The sequence below is a fragment of the Protopterus annectens genome, chromosome 11.part0 (genome assembly GCF_019279795.1).
Source record: "Protopterus annectens isolate FY-2018-M chromosome 11.part0, PAN1.0, whole genome shotgun sequence".
NCBI lineage: Eukaryota > Metazoa > Chordata > Ceratodontiformes > Protopteridae > Protopterus > Protopterus annectens.
Window position 1 is genome coordinate 19,895,062 of NC_056745.1, and position 23,095 is coordinate 19,918,156.

The 23,095-nt window shown below is 42.3% G+C and overlaps 2 protein-coding genes across 4 annotated transcripts in view; both read left to right on the forward strand.

The window, feature by feature from the left end:
* LOC122815133 (gastrula zinc finger protein XlCGF26.1-like) overlaps window positions 1–23,095 on the forward strand; it is a 94,228-nt gene that overhangs the window by 66,080 nt on the left and 5,053 nt on the right. For all 3 annotated transcript variants that reach the window (XM_044087385.1, XM_044087386.1, XM_044087387.1), the window contains exon 3: window positions 1,372–1,494. In XM_044087385.1, the coding sequence (XP_043943320.1) occupies window positions 1,372–1,494 (123 nt within the window). The remainder of the gene's footprint in view (window positions 1–1,371; window positions 1,495–23,095) is intronic.
* The window catches only part of LOC122815226 (gastrula zinc finger protein XlCGF57.1-like), a 645,429-nt gene continuing 623,719 nt past the window's right edge, over window positions 1,386–23,095 (forward strand). The window contains exon 1 of the mRNA XM_044087553.1: window positions 1,386–1,494. The gene's annotated coding sequence lies outside the window, so the exon portion shown is untranslated. The remainder of the gene's footprint in view (window positions 1,495–23,095) is intronic.

Below are 23,095 nucleotides of genomic sequence, written 5' to 3' on the forward strand. Positions count from 1 at the left end.
GTTTCTGATTTCAAATATACATCAAAGGTAATGCATGCAGCTATTAAAGAGATAACAGAAAAACGTTAGTGCTTTGGTAACCCATAACAATAAAGGGTGATGTCATGAATAATTGTTAAAATCCCCTGCAAAATCCATCTAAGAAATGAAACAGCAATTTATTTCATATAACAGATTGTGGGACTGTGCTACATATGCTTATATTAAATTGTACCAGACAGACTCAACTCTCTACTGACAGACAGGCTGTTCTGGGGGGGTGGTCTGTTTGTCAGGCCATTGACATGCCGACTTTACATTTGCTGTTGTATGTCATTGTGGCACAGCTTCTCAGGCATGACCTCTGTTGTGTGACACAACACAAGAATCTGAAACCTTGACTAGAGGGTCATCAGTGTGGAGAATTCTTTAAGACAAAACTGTGAACGATGTATCTTCCTCGAGCTACACGTGATGGAGCGTTTGTACCGTAGTCATACGTAACCGTCAGTGACATCGATTTGTTGTGCTATGAAGCCTGTATAAATGAGTCTATTGCAGAGGACTACGATTCCTGTTTCATAAAGAAATGAGTAACTGACATGCTGAACTGCTTTGTACACGTTCTAAAGTGTATTAGTCATTTTCTGCAACCTTTACTGAATAGTGTATTCCATCACCCATTATGGTATAGATGTATGTTTTGTTTCTAAAGTTGTTTCTGGTTTTGATGCTTTATTTAATAAAGTCTGCTAATTTTTACTAAATTAGAGAAGTTTCATGTGATACTGTTGCAGATATCTATCACAGTTTTGCATTTAGTAGGAAAAAATATTCCTGGAAAACAAAACAAAATATTTCCTCAGAATTATAGTCACTTGAAGTATTTTCAGCCCTGTGACATACTGTAAATTAATTCTGAAACCAAGACAATTTACAAACAGTAGCAGCTTGGCAATAAGTCTTTATTTCAGTTTGAGTCTGTTATGTCTGCAGTTAACAACGAATACTAGTAGCCCATATACTTGTGTAGTTGATTAGGTATCTGGCTATTGTAGAAGTATGCTGTACCGTTATCCAGACTTTTCTTCATGTGATGTAACAGTAAGGACGCTACAGCTCTATGAAAGTCAGCATGGAGCTGGGGAGGCAAAATGCTGTCCTTTAAAATAAAATTAACGATATCTTTCAAACAGTACAGTATGAGTCTGTGAGAAGAATGCAGTTATCCACCCAGTCCATTAGATTGTTATTTAAATTTGTGTTAACAGTTCTCTAAATTACTTTAATGTTACCAACTATGTGCACATAGATAAAGAATTAAAGCTTTAATGCAAGGAAGCCCTGGGAGTGCATTTTAACTCTGCAGTATCTGTGTTCTTTGTAATCCAGGGTATAACATCCCAATGGAACAACTGTTAGTGCTTCTTATAAAGCCTGATGAACTGTCATGTGCTGTTACGGAAGAAGGCATGAACGTGCTTCAGATGGAAAATTCTGATTTTAGCCCCACCGGTAAGTAAACAAATGAACTGATTTGGGGTTTCAGCTCATTATGTGTAGTAGCACTACTGAAATATAGAAGGTTGAAATTGATATGATATTCCATTTTGTCATGAAGGTACAAAATATAAATCCAAATCTTCATGAATGTCTTGGGTCTTAGAACAAATCTGTGATTAAACATAAGTTGACTAGCAGGTCAAAATCATATAAATTATTGTTTTTTGTTTCTAGCATTTGATGAGGAAACAGGCACGCATATGGTAATTGTGTTACACACTTAGGATTTGGAAGTCCATTGCACTACAGGAGTCTAGCAGACAAAGACCATATGAACCATTTTGCTACTTACTAGATGAGGTATAGATTTAACTTTTTATGTCTTTTTAGACCCAAAGTTGTAACACTGAACTATATTCTCCAGTTATCGCATTTGTCCCTCCCTGCTGCTGTTATCAAAATATGCCAGGAGGGGGAATCTCAATTTTGTGAATAAAAGAGAAATTCACTGTGAATGATGATGACGTGCTCAGAAATGTTATAGCATTATGACAGTGACTGAATAAAAATAGAAAAATGGAAACACTAGCTGATGTAGTGAATGTACAAGAGGAAATGTGGGAGATGATAATTAATAAGATAGTCAGCTGCCAGGGCAGTGTGTCACATGGCTGATAAAAAATATAATCAGGATGAATGTAGAGGAAGTGAAAATAAGTTTGGAAGAAGTGAAGTTTGATTTGTGGCACATATTTGGATTGTAAAGGTACATAAAGAGTCTGGTATTGTTTGACATAGATGATACTGAGTTTTGTTATATGAAATGGCTTGCAGCGATGCCTACTCAGACACAAGGGTTTGAAATGTGAAGTAAGATGGGAAACTGAGGTGACCAAGTACAACAAAAAGATGGAGTAGTAAAACAGGAAGATGGCAGTGTAGAACAGGAAGATAGACTGCATTTAATGGAATCTATGAAAACCAAGATGCATTATGGACAAGTTTTACAAACTCCTCAATGGGAGTTTAGAAGGTGTGGTGTTTGCCATCATTTGTATCAGAAGGGATGTGAGGTGCATTCAGGGTGATTTGATGCAGTATTTGTCTACAAATCAGAAAGAGCAGGGATTGCGGCAGTTAGGGTAACCAGGAAAGAAGTATATAGTAACAAATCAAACTGTGTGTGTGAATCATGTTCATCTGGATGTAACATTTGAGCAGAGACTGTAATTTATGAGTGCTGTTGTAAAATATAAGAGATGCACATTAAAACATTGGCTGATTCTCCCTGATGTGTTGAAAGTCTGTTTGACAGGGGAGATATGATGTTTATAAATGCTGCGAATGCTAAGTTATAGCAGTTATCACTGCAACCATTTTGATGAAATCTGTAAATCCAGGTGATTCTTCCAGCTTTGTCAATGTGGGAGAGGAATGGCTGGGAAAAACAGGAGACTGATGGAGAAGGAAGAGTTTTTTTTGCAATGAATGTGACAAGAGATGGTATAAGAGATTTCAAGTAGCTGATTGAGTGGGCACCATTATAGAAGGAGGTACATCTAAAGTGGAACTTTGAGTGCACTAGAATGACAGTGGGTTGCTGATGGGTTTAAATTGGATTTGTGTAGTTAAGTAAGAAATGGGCTATTCACGAGAATTACAAGCATTTTGTTTTAAACATGGGGGTGTCTTAATGTAACTGACTGCTGTTGTGATGGCCTATACACTAGAGAGATTATTTGAATATTTTATGAAAAGCCAAACTGATAGACATTCATATGAAGAGGTTAAAAAAGATGACTCCAAAATTGTATTAAGTTTGTACCATGTTCATAGTTCATAAACTAAGCTAACTGCCCTTGCGAGCCATTTTAAGCTTAGCCAATTATCCCTTGTGAGACTCAAACCCTGCACCTTGTGTTTGTAAGGCAAACACCTTAGCCACTAAGCCACCCTTCCAACTCCAATGGATGTAGCCATGCAGATTAATAGTGCAGAATACTGGATCCTGTTTTATTTCTATTTAATTTTATTATTATTTCATAGAGAGAAGCAACTTTTTTCTTGTAGAAAAGTCTAAATTGTTAATATCATAGTTTAGCTTAGAATTATAATTTAGTGCCTGAGCTGTAGATGCCAAAACTCTTTCATCATGACTGTTATAATTGTATGTTTAACAGTGTACTGAGCATGTTGTGAACATTTTATTCCAGTGTTTGTTATATTTGCACATTATCCAATCTATTTATTTCTCATTTAGTAAGTTTGGATTTAGTCATGGGATTTTATTAAATATCATCAACCAGGGCTCTACAGTGTATCCATCATTGTCTGCAACACACAACACACAACATATTATATGTGGACTGCTCTGTGTGTGTATAGAACTGAGAAACTCCCTCAACTCCTTCAATGGTATCAACTTTCACTCGCCCACAAACTATTAAACCATCCACATCCCTCCCCATCCTCCCAGAATCTGCCAACCCCATCATACCACCAAGAGACTAAGATCCATCAACAAATCACACTTGCAAATCACTAAAAGGCCAATAACTCTGCTGGGAAGCATCTCCAAACCATACATAGCCAAACTATGGAACTCCCTCCCACCCACAATTACCTCCAGCTTACCATCATACCCACTTCAAACTTTTACTAAGTGCACCTAAAAACTCCCACTCTATGCCTTGCAACTCCACTCTACCACCACCCACCTTTCCACTCCACTACACTTTCCATCCACTCCACTAACTACCGCCTGGTAGGCAAGCTTAGATGCTCATAAGCCTGCTACTTATAATACAGTTGGAAACGCTTATTATAACATTTGTTAATGTCTGTTTTATGAGATGCACGTTCTCAGATTCTAGTTGTGTTCTGATGTACTATGTTCTTCATCAGTAAATATGTTTGTAATTCATTACTATGTTAATCATGTTATGTTTATTATGTACTGTGATGTAACTTCCTGGCTCGAGCTTTAACTGTGGAGCTTTTTCTCCCGGACATAACAAGTAAAAAATAAATAGTCAAATTATGATGAGAATTTGATTTCAAAGAAATGTACCTTTATTTTGTAAGGATATTGTGTATTCTGGAAGCTATAGGCAAGGATCCAGTGTGTCATTAGCTGCCAAGTGATATCATTATAATTGTGTGTCTGGCAATGCATTGTTATATGTTGTAAAGTTGGTATCTCATTGTTTGTTAAATATGCACTGTAAGTACAGTCTGTTGTTATATTAGTTAATGAGTGTGTGTATATTAACAATGACATATCACAGTTTATACTGAAATCTTGGCTGGAATTCATAGATGGCTAACGCATTGTACTGCACAATTAATACAGGTAGTGGCCAAATGCAGGGTATGAGCAATTCAAAGACACAGACCACAAGGTTGCACAATGACCACAGTAGTGTGCAGTGCAGCACATATTGATGAGTGGGTAATGACATTTGGATTATGCTGCTTTGTCAAACCATTGTATTTCTTAATGTGTCATGGAAATAAGGAAACCATGCAAATGAGCCACATGGATTATGCAAATGAAGGAACACAAAATGGCAGAATGATTCAGAAACCTAGAAAACAGCAGTACTGCACAGTGGCACATACCCATTTGAATGCCATGGTACTTGTGTATAACAGGACTATTGTAGGAAGAAAAACATCAGTTGTGCAGCAGCACATGGGAGCCATCATTGAAGTCAGCAGATCTACATCATAGTCAAATGAGATCCTTGGCCGGGTAATAGACTTGTCCTCCCCAGCCATACCAGTATCCCATCATTTGGCTTTCTCTCCTGAATATATCAACAAATAGGGGTTTTATTCCCTGAACTGTCAAGTGGGTTGTAATACCTGTTGCATTATTTATAATGTGTCCCTGTGCCACTTGACTAGTTGTTATGACTCCCACATTTGGCACACATCTGACCTATATCAATGGTTCCTGCAAGGAGATTTTCCACAGTGCCATCTCATTGGGAAATACACACACACACACACACACACACACACACACACACACACACACACACACACAAACATGCGCTAGTTAGACAGGTCTACACGTACACACAGAGAGCAGGCCACATATATTATGTTATACACTCTGTGTTACAGGCAGTGATGAAGATGCCCTAGAGACCTGGTTCACAACATGATATGCAACTCCCAGATTATACAGGAACATAGCCCATGCAGAAATATGAAACATATTGGCTGATATATTTAGACAACTGAAGAGATACTTATAATGTCTAGATACCTGATGAGGTATATTGCAAAGCAGTCCAGACTTATTCAGCAAGAATTTTGCTGTGTGTATCATGCTATATAATGTGACATTGTGCAAACAACTAGAATAGCAAGTGACCATCATGGCAGGGCCTACTATACCAGTCAGAGCAGCAGAAGGACACTGAAAAGTCAGGGGAGAAACATAGAGCTGCAGTACCACAACCTAGGCAGAGGTCTGTGCAGTACATTGCAACACTGGAAATGAGCAGGTGGTCTGGTCCATAACAATGGGCCATGACATGCACATTACAGAGTAAAATGTTGCATGAATTATCACATCTAGGCAATGCAAGGCGGTGCCTGGACTAGCTACACTGCACATCACATGTCACCATACTCACACAGGGTATGAGGTGAGCAAGACATGGTCATCATCACCTGCACAGGTGGGATACATAATGAGAGGTGACTGCAACCCTATAATATGGGACAGGATCATGGGAGGTGGACATGGTAGAGATCACATCCTCTAGTGGTGAGGTCAAACTGCCATGAAGTGACTGTTCATTGGTGTCCACTGTATTGACTTGCAGTGGTAGACTTCAGTGGTATCCACAGCAGTGAAGGGGTAGAACTACGTGATTGTGTGACATGCACTCTGACAGGGTGTTCCTTGAATTGAGTTTAATGAGGATTATTGCCCATGAGCTGGATGATATCCATTATTGGGGGTGGCAAGCTGTGTGCCCACAGGTGAATCCTTCCAAATTGCTAAATTGAAATAATGTTGCCCTGCCTCAGTCTATGGCCCTGGAAATCCACACCCGTTCTGCCATGTCATTCTCATGGTTTCCTTCATTCATGGTTTGAAGCCCCTAGCTGCAGGTAGACAATACAGTGCCATGCCTGTGTCACAGGTTCTCAGCTATACATAGAACATGACAACTGCATCACTCTCACTACAGTGCCATGCCTGTGTCACAGGCTCTCAGCTACACATAGAACATGACAACTGCATCAGTCTCACTACAGTGCCATGGCTGTGTCACAGGTTCTCAGCTATACCTAGAACATGACAAATGCATCACTCACTACAGTGCCATGCCTGTGTCACAGGTTCTCAGCTATACCTAGAATATGACAAATGCATCACTCTCACTACAGTGCCATACCTATGTCACAGGTTATCAGCTACACATAGAATGTGACAACTGCATCACTGTCACTACAGTGCTGTGCCTATGTCACAGGTTCTCAGCTATACATAGAACATGACAACTGCATCACTCTCACTAGAGTGCCATGCCTGTGTCACAGGTTCTCAGCTATACATAGAACATGACAACTGCATCACTCTCACTACAGTGCCATGCCTGTGTCACAGGTTCTCAGGTGTACATAGAACATGACAACTGCATCACTCTCACTATAGTGCCGTGTCTGTGTCACAGGTTCTCAGCTATACATAGAACATGAAAACTGCATCACTCCCACTACAGTGCCATGCCTGTCTCACAGGTTCTCAGCTGTACATAGAACATGACAACTGCATCAGTCTCACTACAGTGCCATGCCTGTGTCACAGGTCCTCAGCTATACATAGAACATGACAACTGCATCAGTCTCACTACAGTGCCATGCCTGTGTCACAGGTTCTCAGCTATACATAGAACATGACAACTGCATCACTCTCACTACAGTGCCATGCCTGTGTCACAGGTTCTCAGCTATACATAGAACATGACAAATGCATCACTCTCACTACAGTGCCATGCCTGTGTCACAGGTTCTCAGCTATACACAGAGCCTAACAACTGCACCATGTCACTACAGTGCCATGCCTGTGTCACAGGTTCTCAGCTATACATAGAACATGACAACTGCATCACTCTCACTACAGTGCCATGCCTGTGTCACAGGTTCTCAGCTATACATAGAACATGACAACTGCATCACTCTCACTACAGTGCCATGCCTGTGTCACAGGTTCTCAGCTATACATAGAACATGACAACTGCATCACTCTCACTACAGTGCCATGCCTGTGTCACAGGTTCTCAGCTATACATAGAACATGACAACTGCATCACTGTCACTACAGTGCCATGCCTGTGTCACAGGTTCTCAGCTACACATAGAACATGACAACTGCATCACTCTCACTACAGTGCCATGCCTGTGTCACAGGTTCTCAGCTATACCTAGAATATGACAAATGCATCACTCTCACTACAGTGCCATGCCTGTGTCACAGGTTCTCAGCTACACATAGAACATGACAACTGCATCACTCTCACTACAGTACCATGCCTGTGTCACAGGTTCTCAGCTATACATAGAACATGACAAATGCATCACTCTCACTACAGTGCCGTGCCTGTGTCACAGGTTCTCAGCTATACATAGAACATAACAAATGCATCACTCTCACTACAGTGCCATGCCTGTGTCACAGGTTCTCAGCTATACATAGAACATGACAAATGCATCACTCTCACTAATATCTAGCACAAGGTTTGCTAGTGCTGAGTATGATTTCATTACTGTCTTCTACTAATTTATCTTACACATATATCTGTACCAGACAGTACATACTTTGTTTTCCAGAGGCTGAGGAGGGGAAGCTGAATATGCTTGGCTGTTGCAGAAGGTGGGAATATCTCTGCGGGCATCGGGGTACATATATATACTGTGTTTTAGTCCATGTAGTATCCACACTGGTATTATTCTCATTAGCTTTATCCATTCTGTTGTCTTTCTGCAGGTCCAGCTATGGAGGAGAAGCAGTGCCCTAGACTACCTCAGTGTCTGCCCTATACCACATTTGATGCTGGATCACCAGTAGACACCAGGTCTACTACTCATCTGGAGGGGTGAATGATCCCCTGCTGGAAGTGATCTGGAAATGTCTGTCTGCTTGGGGGGGGGTGAAGGTTGTATAGGTGATCTCTCAGCTTGAGATATGCAGGCTGGGCAGTGTCAAGGTGCATTGGCAACTGGACATCAGCAGATGGAACATTCTGCATTCTTTAGCACTGCTGATTGAAATGCTAAACCTTCAGGCCCTGGTGATTGAACCTCCACTTAAGTCACTAGATCATAATATCAGCCACCCACATAAGGGATGCCAGGGTTTGTTGCCCTCAGGGCCTGTCTTGCAGCCAGCTATACTAGGACCTCAAGCTGATCTCATCCTGATGTGCTGTCTTCCCTTATATTTCATTTATCATCCTTGTCTGCCATCTGTATATATATATATATATATATATATATATATATATATATGTGTGTGTGTGTGTGTGTGTGTGTGTGTGTGTGTGTGTGCCCACTCACTGCCCTCCCCACCTTTGGTAGGTATACCATCCCTGTCTACTTTCTGTGTCTCTATCATGTGTGTATATATAGATAGATGTGTGTGTGTGTGTGTGTGTGTGTGTGTGTGTGTGTGTGTGTGTGTGTGTGTGTGTGTGTGTATATATATATATATATATATATATATATATATATATATATATAATATATATAATTATATATATATATATATAGATAGAGAGAGAGAGAGAGAGAGATATGTAGCCGGTCTAAACTGTTAAGTGTTATTCTAAGCTCTTAGTTTTGGTTTAAGCACTTAGGCCTTTAGGCCCACCCCTTAGCTCTCCCTGGCCTTTCTCCCTCAGATTCTGAGAAATGTGGATGGACAATTTCCTACGGTTTCTCCTGACAGTCCGGTTGATATGGGCATCCTGAGACAGTGTAGCAACTGCCTCATGTACATGGACAACCATCTACTACTACCACTTAAGAACACAATTTCTGAGAGATGCAATTGCATTAGGAACCGAGAGTCCATGCTCTCTCCCCCTCAAGCCAGTATATCTGGCACCAAAAAGGTTGTCAACACAATCACTACACCTCAGACACCACCCACACATACATAACTCACACCCACATATGCGGAAGTCCTCTACATAAACATACCCAAACAAAGGAGACCTCCGAGGCAAAAACACATGCAATCACCACAGCCCTCCACACCAAATACCACACATCACAGCCACTATGGCTTCACCATAAACCCAACATATTAGTCACAGGAGACTCCATTGTGAGAAACACAGATGTGCCTCTCACCAGGCTGGATAAGGCGAAAGTCATGGTTCGTTGTCTGTCAGGTGCCAGAATCTGCCATCTCACATACACACTCAAGTATTTCAACAACAAGTACTGTTATGTTTCTGTCATAGTGCATGTTGGCGTGAATGACTTGAGCTGTACCCCTTCAGACTATATGAAGAGAGACGTGATCGAGCTCACTGATTGTGTCCCAGGCAGGGATGTCCCTAGCCGTAAGCAGCATTCTACCATCACCCCCTTCAGACTATATGAAGAGAGACGTGATCGAGCTCACTGATTGTGTCCCAGGCAGGGATGTCCCTCGCCGTAAGCAGCATTCTACCATCACCCCCTTCAGACTATATGAAGAGAGACGTGATCGAGCTCACTGATTGTGTCCCAGGCAGGGATGTCCCTCGCCGTAAGCAGCATTCTACCATCACCCCCTTCAGACTATATGAAGAGAGACGTGATTGAGCTCACTGATTGTGTCCCAGGCAGGGATGTCCCTCGCCGTAAGCAGCACTCTACCATCACCCCTTCAGACTATGAAGAGGCGTGATCGAGCTCACTGATTGTGTCCCAGGCAGGTATGTCCCTAGCCTTAAGCAGCATTCTACCATCACCCCTTCAGAATGAAGAGGTATCGAGCTCACTGATTGTGTCCCAGGCAGGTATGTCCCTAGCCGTAAGCAGCATTCTACCATCACCCCTTCAGACTATATGAAGAGGCGTATAGAGCTCACTGAGTTGTGTCCCAGGCAGGTGTGTCCCTAGCCTTAAGCAGCATTCTACCATCACCCCTTCAGACTATATGAAGAGGTGATAGAGCTCACTGATTGTGTCCCAGGCAGGTGTGTCCCTAGCCGTAAGCAGCATTCTGCCATCACCCCTTCAGACTATATGAAGAGGCATTGATCGAGCTCACTGATTGTGTCCCAGGCAGGGATGTCCCTAGCCTTAAGCAGCATTCTACCATCACTCAGACTATATGATATAGAGCTCACTGATTGTGTCCCAGGCAGGTATGTCCCTAGCCGTAAGCAGCATTCTACCATCACCCCTTCAGACTATATGAAGAGGCGTGACTGAGCTCACTGATTGTGTCCCAGGCAGGTATGTCCCTAGCCGTAAGCAGCATTCTACCATCACCCCTTCAGACTATATGAAGAGAGCGTGATCGAGCTCACTGATTGTGTCCCAGGCAGGTATGTCCCTAGCCGTAAGCAGCATTCTACCATCACCCCTTCAGACTATATGAAGAGAGCGTGATCAAGCTCACTGATTGTGTCCCAGGCAGGTATGTCCCTAGCCGTAAGCAGCATTCTACCATCACCTTCAGACTGATATAGAGAGCTCACTGATTGTGTCCCAGGCAGGTGTGTCCCTAGCCGTAAGCAGCATTCTACCATCACCCCCTTCAGACTATATGAAGAGGCGTGATAGAGCTCACTGAGTTGTGTCCCAGGCAGGTGTGTCCCTAGCCGTAAGCAGCATTCTACCATCACCCCCTTCAGACTATATGAAGAGAGACATGATCGAGCTCACTGATTGTGTCCCAGGCAGGAATGTCCCTAGCCGTAAGCAGCACTCTACCATCACCCCTTCAGACTATATGAAGAGAGACGTGGTAGAGCTCACTGATTGTGTCCCAGGAATGTCCCTAGCCGTAAGCAGCATTCTACCATCACCCCCTTCAGACTATATGAAGAGAGACGTGATTGAGCTCACTGATTGTGTCCCAGGCAGGTGTGTCCCTAGCCGTAAGCAGCATTCTACCATCACCCTTCAGACTATATGAAGAGAGTATCGAGCTCACTGATTGTGTCCCAGGCAGGTATGTCCCTAGCCTTAAGCAGCATCCTACCATCACCCCTTCAGACTGATATGAAGAGCTCACTACACGCGGTCCCAGGCAGGTATGTAGCTCACTGATTGTGTCCCAGGCAGGTATGTCCCTAGCCTTAAGCAGCATCCTACCATCCTCCAGAATGATATAGAGCTCACTGAGTATGTGTGTCCCAGGCAGGTATGTCCCTAGTCTTTTAGCAGCATCCTACCATCACTCAGAATGATATAGAGCTCACTGAGTATGTGTCCCAGGCAGGTATGTCCCTAGCCTTAAGCAGCATCCTACCATCACTCAGAATGATATAGAGCTCACTGAGTATGTGTCCCAGGCAGGTATGTCCCTAGCCTTAAGCAGCATCCTACCATCACTCAGAATGATATAGAGCTCACTGAGTATGTGTCCCAGGCAGGTATGTCCCTAGCCTTAAACAGCATCCTACCATCACCCAGAATGATATTTTATTTTATTTTTTATTTTACATTTGTTAACCGGGAGAAAAAAAATACGACTGGATACATGTCCTTTTTCAGCGGAGGCCCGGGGAGAAAAGCTCCATAATTATACAAAATACAGACAGCTCCAAAGTTTTAAAAATACAAAGAGTTAAAACAGACAAGAGTCAAACAAACACTCAAATTGAAAGTTCAGTTGTTAACATACTAGATAAAAATGAGATTCAGGCAGTACTTTAAAAGAGATTAGATAGAGGCAAGAATAAGATAGTGACATAGTATCATTAATAGAATATTCTATAGATAGTTTCAATTTCAAAGGTTCAGGTGATAGAAAGGAACAAGGAGAAAAAAATCTTGATCATGAGGAAAGAGTACGCTATGCGTAAGAGAAAAAAAGAGTGAGGACAAAGGAAAATTCAAGTATAGATTTTACAGGATAGAAATTCAGGGGGACATAGAATTTTTTAGAGGAAGGGAATCCATATCAGAGACTAGGAAATGTCAGTCAGGAGATGAGCATTGGCAAAGCCAGTGCTTCTGAAAGTGGTGAAACAGTTGTTTTTTGAATTGGGGTAGAGAGGTAGTAGAAAGAATACTGGTGGGAAGAGAGTTCAGGACTTTTCCTACAGCGTTTGGAAAGAGTGCGTCGCCTCCTGTGTTATAAGCTTTGACCATTTTTAAGAGTGGTCTGTTCGCGGAACGTGGGCGCTATTAAGATTAGAATATGGAAGGACTAAGTTCTGAAGTGATGGACATTTGTCGGGGTTTTTGAGAATTTTATGTACCTCAGCTAGTTGGGTAACTCTAACAAGGTTGGGGAGTTCAATCCATTTTAGGTTTTTTAGGTTGGTGCAGTGATGGGTCCTATATGGTGTTCCTACTGCAAATCTAGCTATGTGATTATATGAGCTGAATAGTTTATCTAGTATGGTTTTGTTAAGATTAGTAACTATTGCAGATGAATAAAGAAGTTATGGAGAGCAAATGTGTTGTTAGGGCAAGTGAGATCACTTTAGTACTTGGTGTTAGGAAGTTTTAATTCTATATAGCTTGATCCTAATTTTTTTGTTTACTGTTTTGATGGTTAGGTTGATATGTATATTGAAAATTTCAGTTTATTATCAATAGTAACTTTCCCTAGCAATTTAAATTGTAGGGGTCTGGGGAGATGATTGCAATACCATTTTTGGATGTTATAGAGAGACATCAATAAGATGATTTTTGTGGGTTGGTTGAAAGATTAATAATTTAGTTTTTTGGATTTAAGATTAACTTTGATGAACCTAATAGCCAGTTTTCGACTTTGGTAAAGCAACTTTGGGTTTTAGTTAGTAATCTGTCAGGAGATATCTCTGAACAAACCAGTGTTGAGTCGTCCGCATATTGAATACAGGTGGCTTCGGGAATGACTGTATGGAGAGTCATTTAATGATTACCGAGAAAAGAAGTGGCCCTAAAATGAACCCTTGAGGGACCCCAATGGTATTTGGTAATAATGTGGAGAGAGTATTCTGCCACAATACTGCTTGTTTCCTGTCTGAGAGGTAGGCTTTAAACCAATCTAGTGTCAGGTTATCCAGGTAGAGATTTTTTAAGGTATCCAAGAGTAGTTGATGGTTGACCATATCAAATGCTTTTGATAGATCTAGAAATAGGGCTGAAGACACTTTCTTGTCATTGCGGTTATGGTTTATTGTGTCAGTGAAGGAGAGAAGGGCAGTTGTGGTACTGTGTTTGGGTCTGAAACCATGCTGGGAACTGGTTAGGAGGTTGTTATGGATAAGATAGTGGAGTAGCTGTTTGTGCATACATCTTTCCATAATTTTGGCTAGTGGGGACATTAAAGCTATGGGCCTATAGTTAGATAATTCAGTGGATGTTCCTCCTTTATGGAGTGGTATCACATGGGATATTTTCCATAAAGTTGGTATAGCTGACTCAGAGAAAGTTCGATTAATGAGGATAGAGACCGGATAGGCTATAACATCTGCAGCCTTTTGAAGGTATTCTGCTGGAAGTAGATCTGCAGAGGGGGTAGATGGCTTAAGTTTCTGTAAGAGGGCTCTTATTGAAGATGTAGGGACACTTTTTAGGAAGAAGGTATTTAAAGGTTGTGGTAGCTTATCCATGACCGGTGGATTGTTAGAGGATAGTTGGTTGGCTAAGGTTTTGATGATGTTTTTAAAGAACGTATTGAAGGTATTGGCTATTTCTTTGGGGTCTTTATCCATTGCTGTTTCAGGAGTTGGAGTAGATGATTTACCTGGGTGGAGAAGGTTATTCAAGCCTGTCCAGAATTTCTGAGGGTTATTTTGGTGCTTATTTTGTAACAAACAGTAAAAGTTTTTTTTGTCAGTTACTATGGCTTTTTTCGTTGCATTTCTTAGTTGTTGGAATTTCGTACGGTCTAGGATTGTTTTGGTTATACGCCAGGTATTCCAAGCTTTATTTCTGAGTTTTATTTTAAGTTTGGATTCAGTTGAGAGCCAGGGGGCAGTAATCTTTGTTTTGGTTTTGATGAGTCTTTTGGGGCGTGGGTATCTAGTATGGATAGGAAGGTGGTATTGAAATGTTCTACTGCTTCCTCTAGGGGGCGATATTTGAGTGGTGTCCAGTTACAGGACTGCAGCTCATTTTTAAATTTTATGAGGTCAAAGTTTTTTTTGTTTCTTACAGATCTAAAGACTGGGGCAGTGGAGTGGTCTGGTTTATTTTTAGTAATATATGTAATAAGGTGGTCACTAATTTCATTAGGCAGGGTTCCGGACGTATATGTGTGAGGGTGACTGTTTATAAGGATCCAGTCAAGAATGCTTTCTTTTTGTTTAGAGTTTCCCATTCTGGTGGATGTAGTAATAGTTTGTGAGTAACCATGAAGGTTGATGTTAGTGGGGTTATTATCATTAGAGCATAGGTGCCAATCAATGTTAACGTCACTCATAATTATAGTTTCTTGTGGATAGTTATTCATTAGCCAGCTTAATATATTCTCCAATGTATCGGCGTTATTCCCGGGAGGGATATATAAAACAACTAGGTTAATACTTTTGTCTTTATTCAAGTGAATTTCTAAGGTGAGTATTTCAGCATTAGAGAATTGCGGTGGTTGGGTGGGATTAATGGTAACGTTAAGGTTAGTTTTAAAGAGTGCAGCGACTCCGCCACCTTTTTTTTTATTTCTATCATTCCTATATATGTTATATCCAGGTGGGATGAGTTCATTATCTTTGATCTCTGGCTTTAGCCATGTTTCAGTTAGACATATTATATCTGGTAGGTAAAGAGTGCATGTAAATTATGCACTTTCTTGTTATATATATCTATAGATATAGAGCTCACTGAGTATGTGTCCCAGGCAGGTATGTCCCTAGCCTTAAGCAGCATTCTACCATCACTCAGAATGATATAGAGCTCACTGAGTATGTGTCCCAGGCAGGTATGTCCTTAGCCTTAAGCAGCATCCTGCCATCACTCAGAATGATATAGAGCTCAGTGAGTATGTGTCCCAGGCAGGTATGTCCCTAGCCTTAAGCAGCATTCTACCATCACTCAGAATGATATAGAGCTCACTGAGTATGTGTCCCAGGCAGGTATGTCCTTAGCCTTAAGCAGCATCCTACCATCACTCAGAATGATATAGAGCTCACTGATTGTGTCCCAGGCAGGTATGTCCATAGCCGTAAGCAGCATCCTACCATCACTCAGAATGATATAGAGCTCACTGAGTACGTGTCCCAGGCAGGTATGTCCCTAGCCTTAAGCAGCATCCTACCATCACTCAGAGTGATATAGAGCTCACTGAGTATGTGTCCCAGGCAGTTATGTCCCTTGCCATAAGCAGCATTCTACCATCACCCAGAATGATATAGAGCTCACTGAGTATGTGTCCTAGGCAGGTATGTCCCTAGCCTTAAGCAGCATCCTACCATCACGCAGAATGATATAGAGCTCACTGAGTATGTGTCCCAGGCAGGTATGTCCCTAGCCTTAAGCAGCATCCCAAGCTACACATAGAACATGACAACTGCATCACTCTCAGTACAGTACTATGCCTGTGTCACAGGTTCTCAGCTATACATAGAACATGACAAATGCATCACTCTCACTACAGTGCCGTGCCTGTGTCACAGGTTCTCAGCTATACATAGAACATGACAAATGCACCACTCTCACTACAGTGCCATGCCTCTGTCACAGGTTCTCAGCTATACATAGAACATGACAAATACATCACTCTCACTAATATCTAGCACAAGGTCTGCTAGTGCTGAGTATGATTTCATTACTGTCTTCTACTAATTTACCTTACACATATATCTGTAGCAGACAGTACATACTTTGTTTTCCAGAGGCTGAGAAGGGGAAGCTGAATATGATTGGCTGTGGCAGGAGGTGGCAATATCTCTGCAGGCATCGGGGTACATATATATATATATATATATATATATATATATATATATATATATATATATATATATATATATATATATATATATATATATATATATACTGTGTTTTAGTCCATGTAGTATCCACACTGGTATTATTCTCATTAGCTTTATCCATTCTGTTGTCTTTCTGCAGGTCCAGCTATGGAGGAGAAGCAGTGCCCTAGACTACCTCAGTGTCTGCCCTATACCACATTTGATGCTGGGTCACCAGTGGACACCAGGTCTACTACTCATCTGGAGGGGTGAATGATCCCCTGCTGGAAGTGATCTGGAGATGTCTGCCTGCTTAGGGGGGGTGGGTGAAGGTTGTATAGGTGATCTCTCAGCTTGAGATATGCAGGCTGGGCAGTGCCAAGGTGCATTGGCAACTGGACATCAGCAGATGGAACATTCTGCATCCTTTAGCACTGCTGATTGAAATGCTAAACCTTCAGGCCCTGGTAATTGAATGTTCACTGAAGTCACTAGCACATAATATCAGCCACCCACATAAGGGATGCCAGGGTTTGTTGCCCTCAGGGCCTGTCTTGCAGCCAGCCATACTAGGACCCCAAGCTGTTCTCATCCTGATGTGCTATCTCCCTTATGTTTCATTTCTCATCCTTGTCTACCATCTGTATATATATATATATATATATATATATATATATATATATATATATGTGTGTGTGTGTGTGTGTGTGTGTGTGTGTGTGTGTGTGTGTGCCCACTCACTGCCCTCCCCACCTTTGGTAGGTATACCATCCCTGTCTACTTTCTGTGTCTCTATCACATGTGTATATATAGATAGATGTGTGTGTGTGTGTGTGTGTGTGTGTGTGTGTGTGTGTGTGTGTGTGTGTGTGTGTGTGTGTATATATATATATATGTATATATATATATATATATATATATATATATATATATATATATATATATATATATATATATATATATATATATATATATATATAAAGAGAGAGAGAGAGATGTAGCCGGTCTAAACTGTTAAGTGTTATTTTAAGCTCTTAGTTTTAGTTTAAGCACTTAGGCCTTTAGGCCCACCCCTTAGCTCTCCCTGAATGTTCTTCCTCAGATTCTGAGAAATATGGATGGACAATTTCCTACAGTTTCTCCTGACAGTCCGGTTGATATGGGCATCCTGAGACAGTGTAGTAACTGTCTCGTGTACATGGACAACCATCTACTACTACCACTTAAGAACACAATTTCTAAGAGATGCAATTACATTAGGAACTGAGAGTCCATGCTCTCTCCCTCTGAAGCCAGTATATCTGGCACCAAAAAGGTTGTCAACACAATCACTACACCTTAGACACCACCCACACCTACATAACTCACACCCACATATGCGGAGGTCCTCCACATAAACATACCCAAACAAAGGAGACCTCCGAGGCAAAAACACATGCAATCTCCACAACCCTCCACAGCAAATACCACACATGACAGCCACTAAGGCTTCACCATAAACCCAACATATTAGTCACAGGAGACTCCATTGTGAGACACACAGATGTGCCTCTCACCAGGCTGGATAAGACGAAAGTCATGGTTCGTTGTCTGTCAGGTGCCAGAATCTGCCATCTCACATACACACTCAAGTCTTTCAACAACAGGTACTGTTATGTTTCTGTCATAGTGCATGTTGGCGTGAATGACTTGAGCTGTACCCCTTCAGACTATATGAAGAGAGACGTGATCGAGCTCACTGATTGTGTCCCAGGCAGGGATGTCCCTCGCCGTAAGCAGCATTCTACCATCACCCCCTTCAGACTATATGAAGAGAGACGTGATCGAGCTCACTGATTGTGTCCCAGGCAGGTGTGTCCCTAGCCGTAAGCAGCATTCTACCATCACCCCCTTCAGACTATATGAAGAGAGACGTGATCGAGCTCACTGATTGTGTCCCAGGCAGGGATGTCCCTAGCCGTAAGCAGCATTCTGCCATCACCCCCTTCAGACTATATGAAGAGAGACGTGATCGAGCTCACTGATTGTGTCCCAGGCAGGTGTGTCCCTAGCCGTAAGCAGCATTCTACCATCACCCCCTTCAGACTATATGAAGAGAGACGTGATCGAGCTCACTGATTGTGTCCCAGGCAGGGATGTCCCTAGCCGTAAGCAGCATTCTACCATCACCCCCTTCAGACTATATGAAGAGAGACGTGATCGAGCTCACTGATTGTGTCCCAGGCAGGTGTGTCCCCAGCCGTAAGCAGCATTCTACCATCACCCCCTTCAGACTATATGAAGAGAGACGTGATCGAGCTCACTGATTGTGTCCCAGGCAGGTTGTCCCTAGCCGTAAGCAGCATTCTACCATCACCCCCTTCAGACTATATGAAGAGAGACGTGATCGAGCTCACTGATTGTGTCCCAGGTATGTCCCTCACCGTAAGCAGCATTCTACCATCACCCCCTTCAGACTATATGAAGAGAGACGTGATCGAGCTCACTGATTGTGTCCCAGGCAGGTGTGTCCCTAGCCGTAAGCAGCATTCTACCATCACCCCCTTCAGACTATATGAAGAGAGACGTGATCGAGCTCACTGATTGTGTCCCAGGCAGGTGTGTCCCTCGCCGTAAGCAGCATTCTACCATCACCCCCTTCAGACTATATGAAGAGAGACGTGATCGAGCTCACTGATTGTGTCCCAGACAGGTATGCCCCTAGCCGTAAGCAGCATTCTACCATCACCCCCTTCAGACTATATGAAGAGAGGCGTGATCGAGCTCACTGATTGTGTCCCAGGCAGGGATGTCCCCAGCCGTAAGCAGCATTCTACCATCACCCACACCGATCCCTCAATACAAACAGAAAATGATTGACTTTAACAATTGGCTTAGTTTCTGGTGTCATTCCAGGGGGATCCAGTACCTGACAGCCTGGGAAGATATGATTGACAGACCACGATGCTTTGTCAGAGATGGCCTGCATCTGTCTCACCTGGGCTTCAGGCTTCTGGCAAAGGCTCTTACATCCCCCATAGTGTCTTTTTTAGGAAAAGTCCTGAGGTCGATAAAACCAACATAGAAATTTCAACAAAAAGCAAATTAAAGGTCATGCTGCTAAACACTAGGAGTCTAAACATGAAACTGCACTCATTGCAAGCATTCTTAATCCAGGAAAATGCTGACATCTGTGCAGTCACAGAAACCTGGTTCAAAGTTACAGAGAGCACTCCAGCCTTAGTTGGTACTCATCCTATCATACATTCAGACCCCTAACTGTGGGCAGCAAAGCCAAAGGAGGTGGAGTTTCAATATATAATAGACACACACACACACACACACACACACACACACACACACACACACACACACACACACACACACACACACACACACACACACACACACCTCCAGGCTGGTCAAACAGTATGAAGCACATGAGACACTCCAAGTGCAGTTAACCATTGACAAAACCCCTATTCAAATCATAGGCCCAATCCGCATATTTGGATCTGTTCAAATCTATCAAGATTCAACCCTTTACCCTGACCCTGGGTGACTTTAACTTCCCAAACATAGATTGGAAGAATTACTTATGCCAGAACACAAATTTCAAAAGATTCCTCAATTTTGTCAATGCAACTGCCTTGGAACAGCTAGTCGATACCCCCACAACAGGTGACAATATCATGGACTTAGTATTAACCAACATGAGTAACCACTGCAGCATCCCAATAGTATCATCCTCTCTGGTAAGATCTGACCATAAAGCGGTCACTTTTGAAGTCACCATCTCCCCCCAACCTGCCTCTAGCTAGGATCAGACATAAAAAACTTCTCCAAAGCTGAACACAGCCTCCTGAAGGATGGTATAAATAGCTTCACAACCCCCATACCCTCTGTAGATACATGCACCAATATCCAAAACTACAACAAAGCACTGTACGAGCATTTATATAGTTGCATGGAATCAGGAATACCCGACAGGACTAAATTATCCTCCACAAGGAAGAGTAAACCTGTCTGGTGGACATCTGCAATACATAAACTGTATAACAAAAGGAAAAAATTGCTGTCCAAGACCAAGAAGGAGCAGGTGCTAAATTGGAAGCAATGCCTCCTTAGCCTGAACAAGCAAATAAGAGCACTAGTGAGATCCTCCAAAGCAAACTTTGAGTCCAAATTGGCCACATCTACTAGAGACAATCATAAGGCCTTCTTCACATATGTCTGCAACCTCAAAGGAAGCACCCAGATCTGTTCAGAACTGGTAGGCAAGGACACCACATATACAAATGCTGTAAATATAGCAAACTTGCTGGCTGACAGATTCAGCGGAAACTTCACCCCTCTGTTCCCCCCATCAGTAAATCAGGACATCTCCAGTACCTGCCCCTTCCCCTTATATCTAGGGAACAGGTCATCACTGCTTTCTCAAAGGCAAAAAATACAGCCTCCATGGGACCCGATAACATACCAGGCTTACCAGGCTGCATCCTACGTGAAATCAGGTAGGAACTTGCAGCACCATTAGACGCCCTATTCAACTAAAACCTGAGTCCCAGCTTCCTCCCAGCTGAGTGCAGGACAGCCACTGTCATCCCTTTACACAAAGGTGGAGTGCCCACTGATCTGGGAAATTATAGACCCATTAGCCTAACTAGCCTGAGCTGCAAAGCCATGACTTGGATTATCATGGACCTCATTAACAAGGACATTGGGAACCTCCAAATACTCGATCCCACACAGTTTGGCTTCATCAAGGGAGGTTACATCTGCTAAATTTGGTTGACTTCTTTGAGATAGTCACCAAAGACATGGAAGAGGGGAAGATGGTGCACACTACCTACCTTGACCTGGCCAAAGCCTTTGACACTATTCCCCACTCGGGCATAATAGATAAACTCTCTCAACTAGGCATCAATCTGTATGTTACCAGATGGGTGGCAAACTAGCTGACTGATAGAAACCACCTATTCAAAATAGGGGAAACCACCTCAAGCAGTAGACCTGTAACAAGCTGTGTACTACAAGGTTCAGTCTTGGGGCCTCTGGTATTTAGGATATACTTTTCTGAGGTGCAGGCCAAAACCAGTGGGCTATGGCTGACCAAGTTTGCAGATGACTGCAAGCTGGGTGTTGTCATCAATTCCCCTAGTGATGTAGACATCCTCCAAGAGGGTCTCATTCAGACAAATGACTTGTGCGGGAAACATGGCCTCAAGCTGAATCCCAAAAATGCATCATCATCCCCTTTGGGGAGAGTGACATCCCCACAAATGATCACATTAATAACAACGTCCTAAGCACACAATTAGTCATGAGGGATTTGGGTACCCAGGTTGATAGCAACCTGACTTTTGACCACCATGTTGCTTCTGTTGTACAGAAAGCCTTCTACATGGCCCACCTCATAAGTAAGGGTATCTCATCCAGTGACAAGGAGGTCATAACATCCCTGTATTCTTCCCTTATAAGGCCCATTATTGAGTACCTTGCAAAGCACATACAGCAGCTAGAGAGACCACAGAGGTTCTTTACCAGGAGAATCCAGGGCCTCAAACATCTACCATACACAGATAGGCTAAAAGCCCTGTCCCTCTACTCATTTTCATACAGACTCCTCGGAGGTGACCTCTGTCTGGCATACAAGGCGATCTTGGACCCCACCTTGATGGAACTGCTGATTATCTGCAAGTCAAGCTCCACTTGAGCAACTTGCACGCATGGCCTCAACCTGGTCTTTGACATTAACAAGAGTTGTTGGTGGGACAGATTTGTGTCCCAGAGACTCCCCCATCTAAGGAATAAACTCCCCCTCCACATCAAGTAGAGAACCTCTTTACCCCTTTTTAAGCACAACCTGGATAACTGGATGGGAAACAGAAAATATACCCCTGGGATTCCACCCATGTCCTGCTGGACAGGGGCATTGGGTGCTAACTTGTCTAAACATGGGCTAAACTTTTGGCTAGGCTTATAAGGGCCTCAGGGCCAATAGCCTAGTAACCTCCTATGATCTTATGATCCTATGATAGAGGACATACAAGATGTTGAAAGAAAGTGAGCAACATAATACGAGGAATTTGCCAGAAGGAAAAGGGTAAATTTAACATACTTTAGAATAATTAGGGGAGATATGGTAGTGGATGATATTTGAAATAAGATGTATCCATTTATTCCTGTAGTTGCATATGCAAGAAGCTGTTACTATAAACAAGTCAGCACATATGTCCAAATAGATATTTTATGAATAAATGTCATAGAAAGGCATTAGTACTGACAATTAAAAAAAACAATTGGGTTGAAAACATATCTGTAAATAGGATATTTATTTTATTTAAATTAAATACTGGCACAGAATATAACATACAGCTCAGATGCCTTAGTGGTAAAAAATATATATATATTGAAACTGCATTTAAAGCACAGGGCTTGAAAAGTTTAATTTCTAAATCATTAGCTTCATTACTGACATATTCTGGATTCTGGTCATAATTTGAATCCACTGGGGTTGATTGAACTGTGTTGTGTGTATA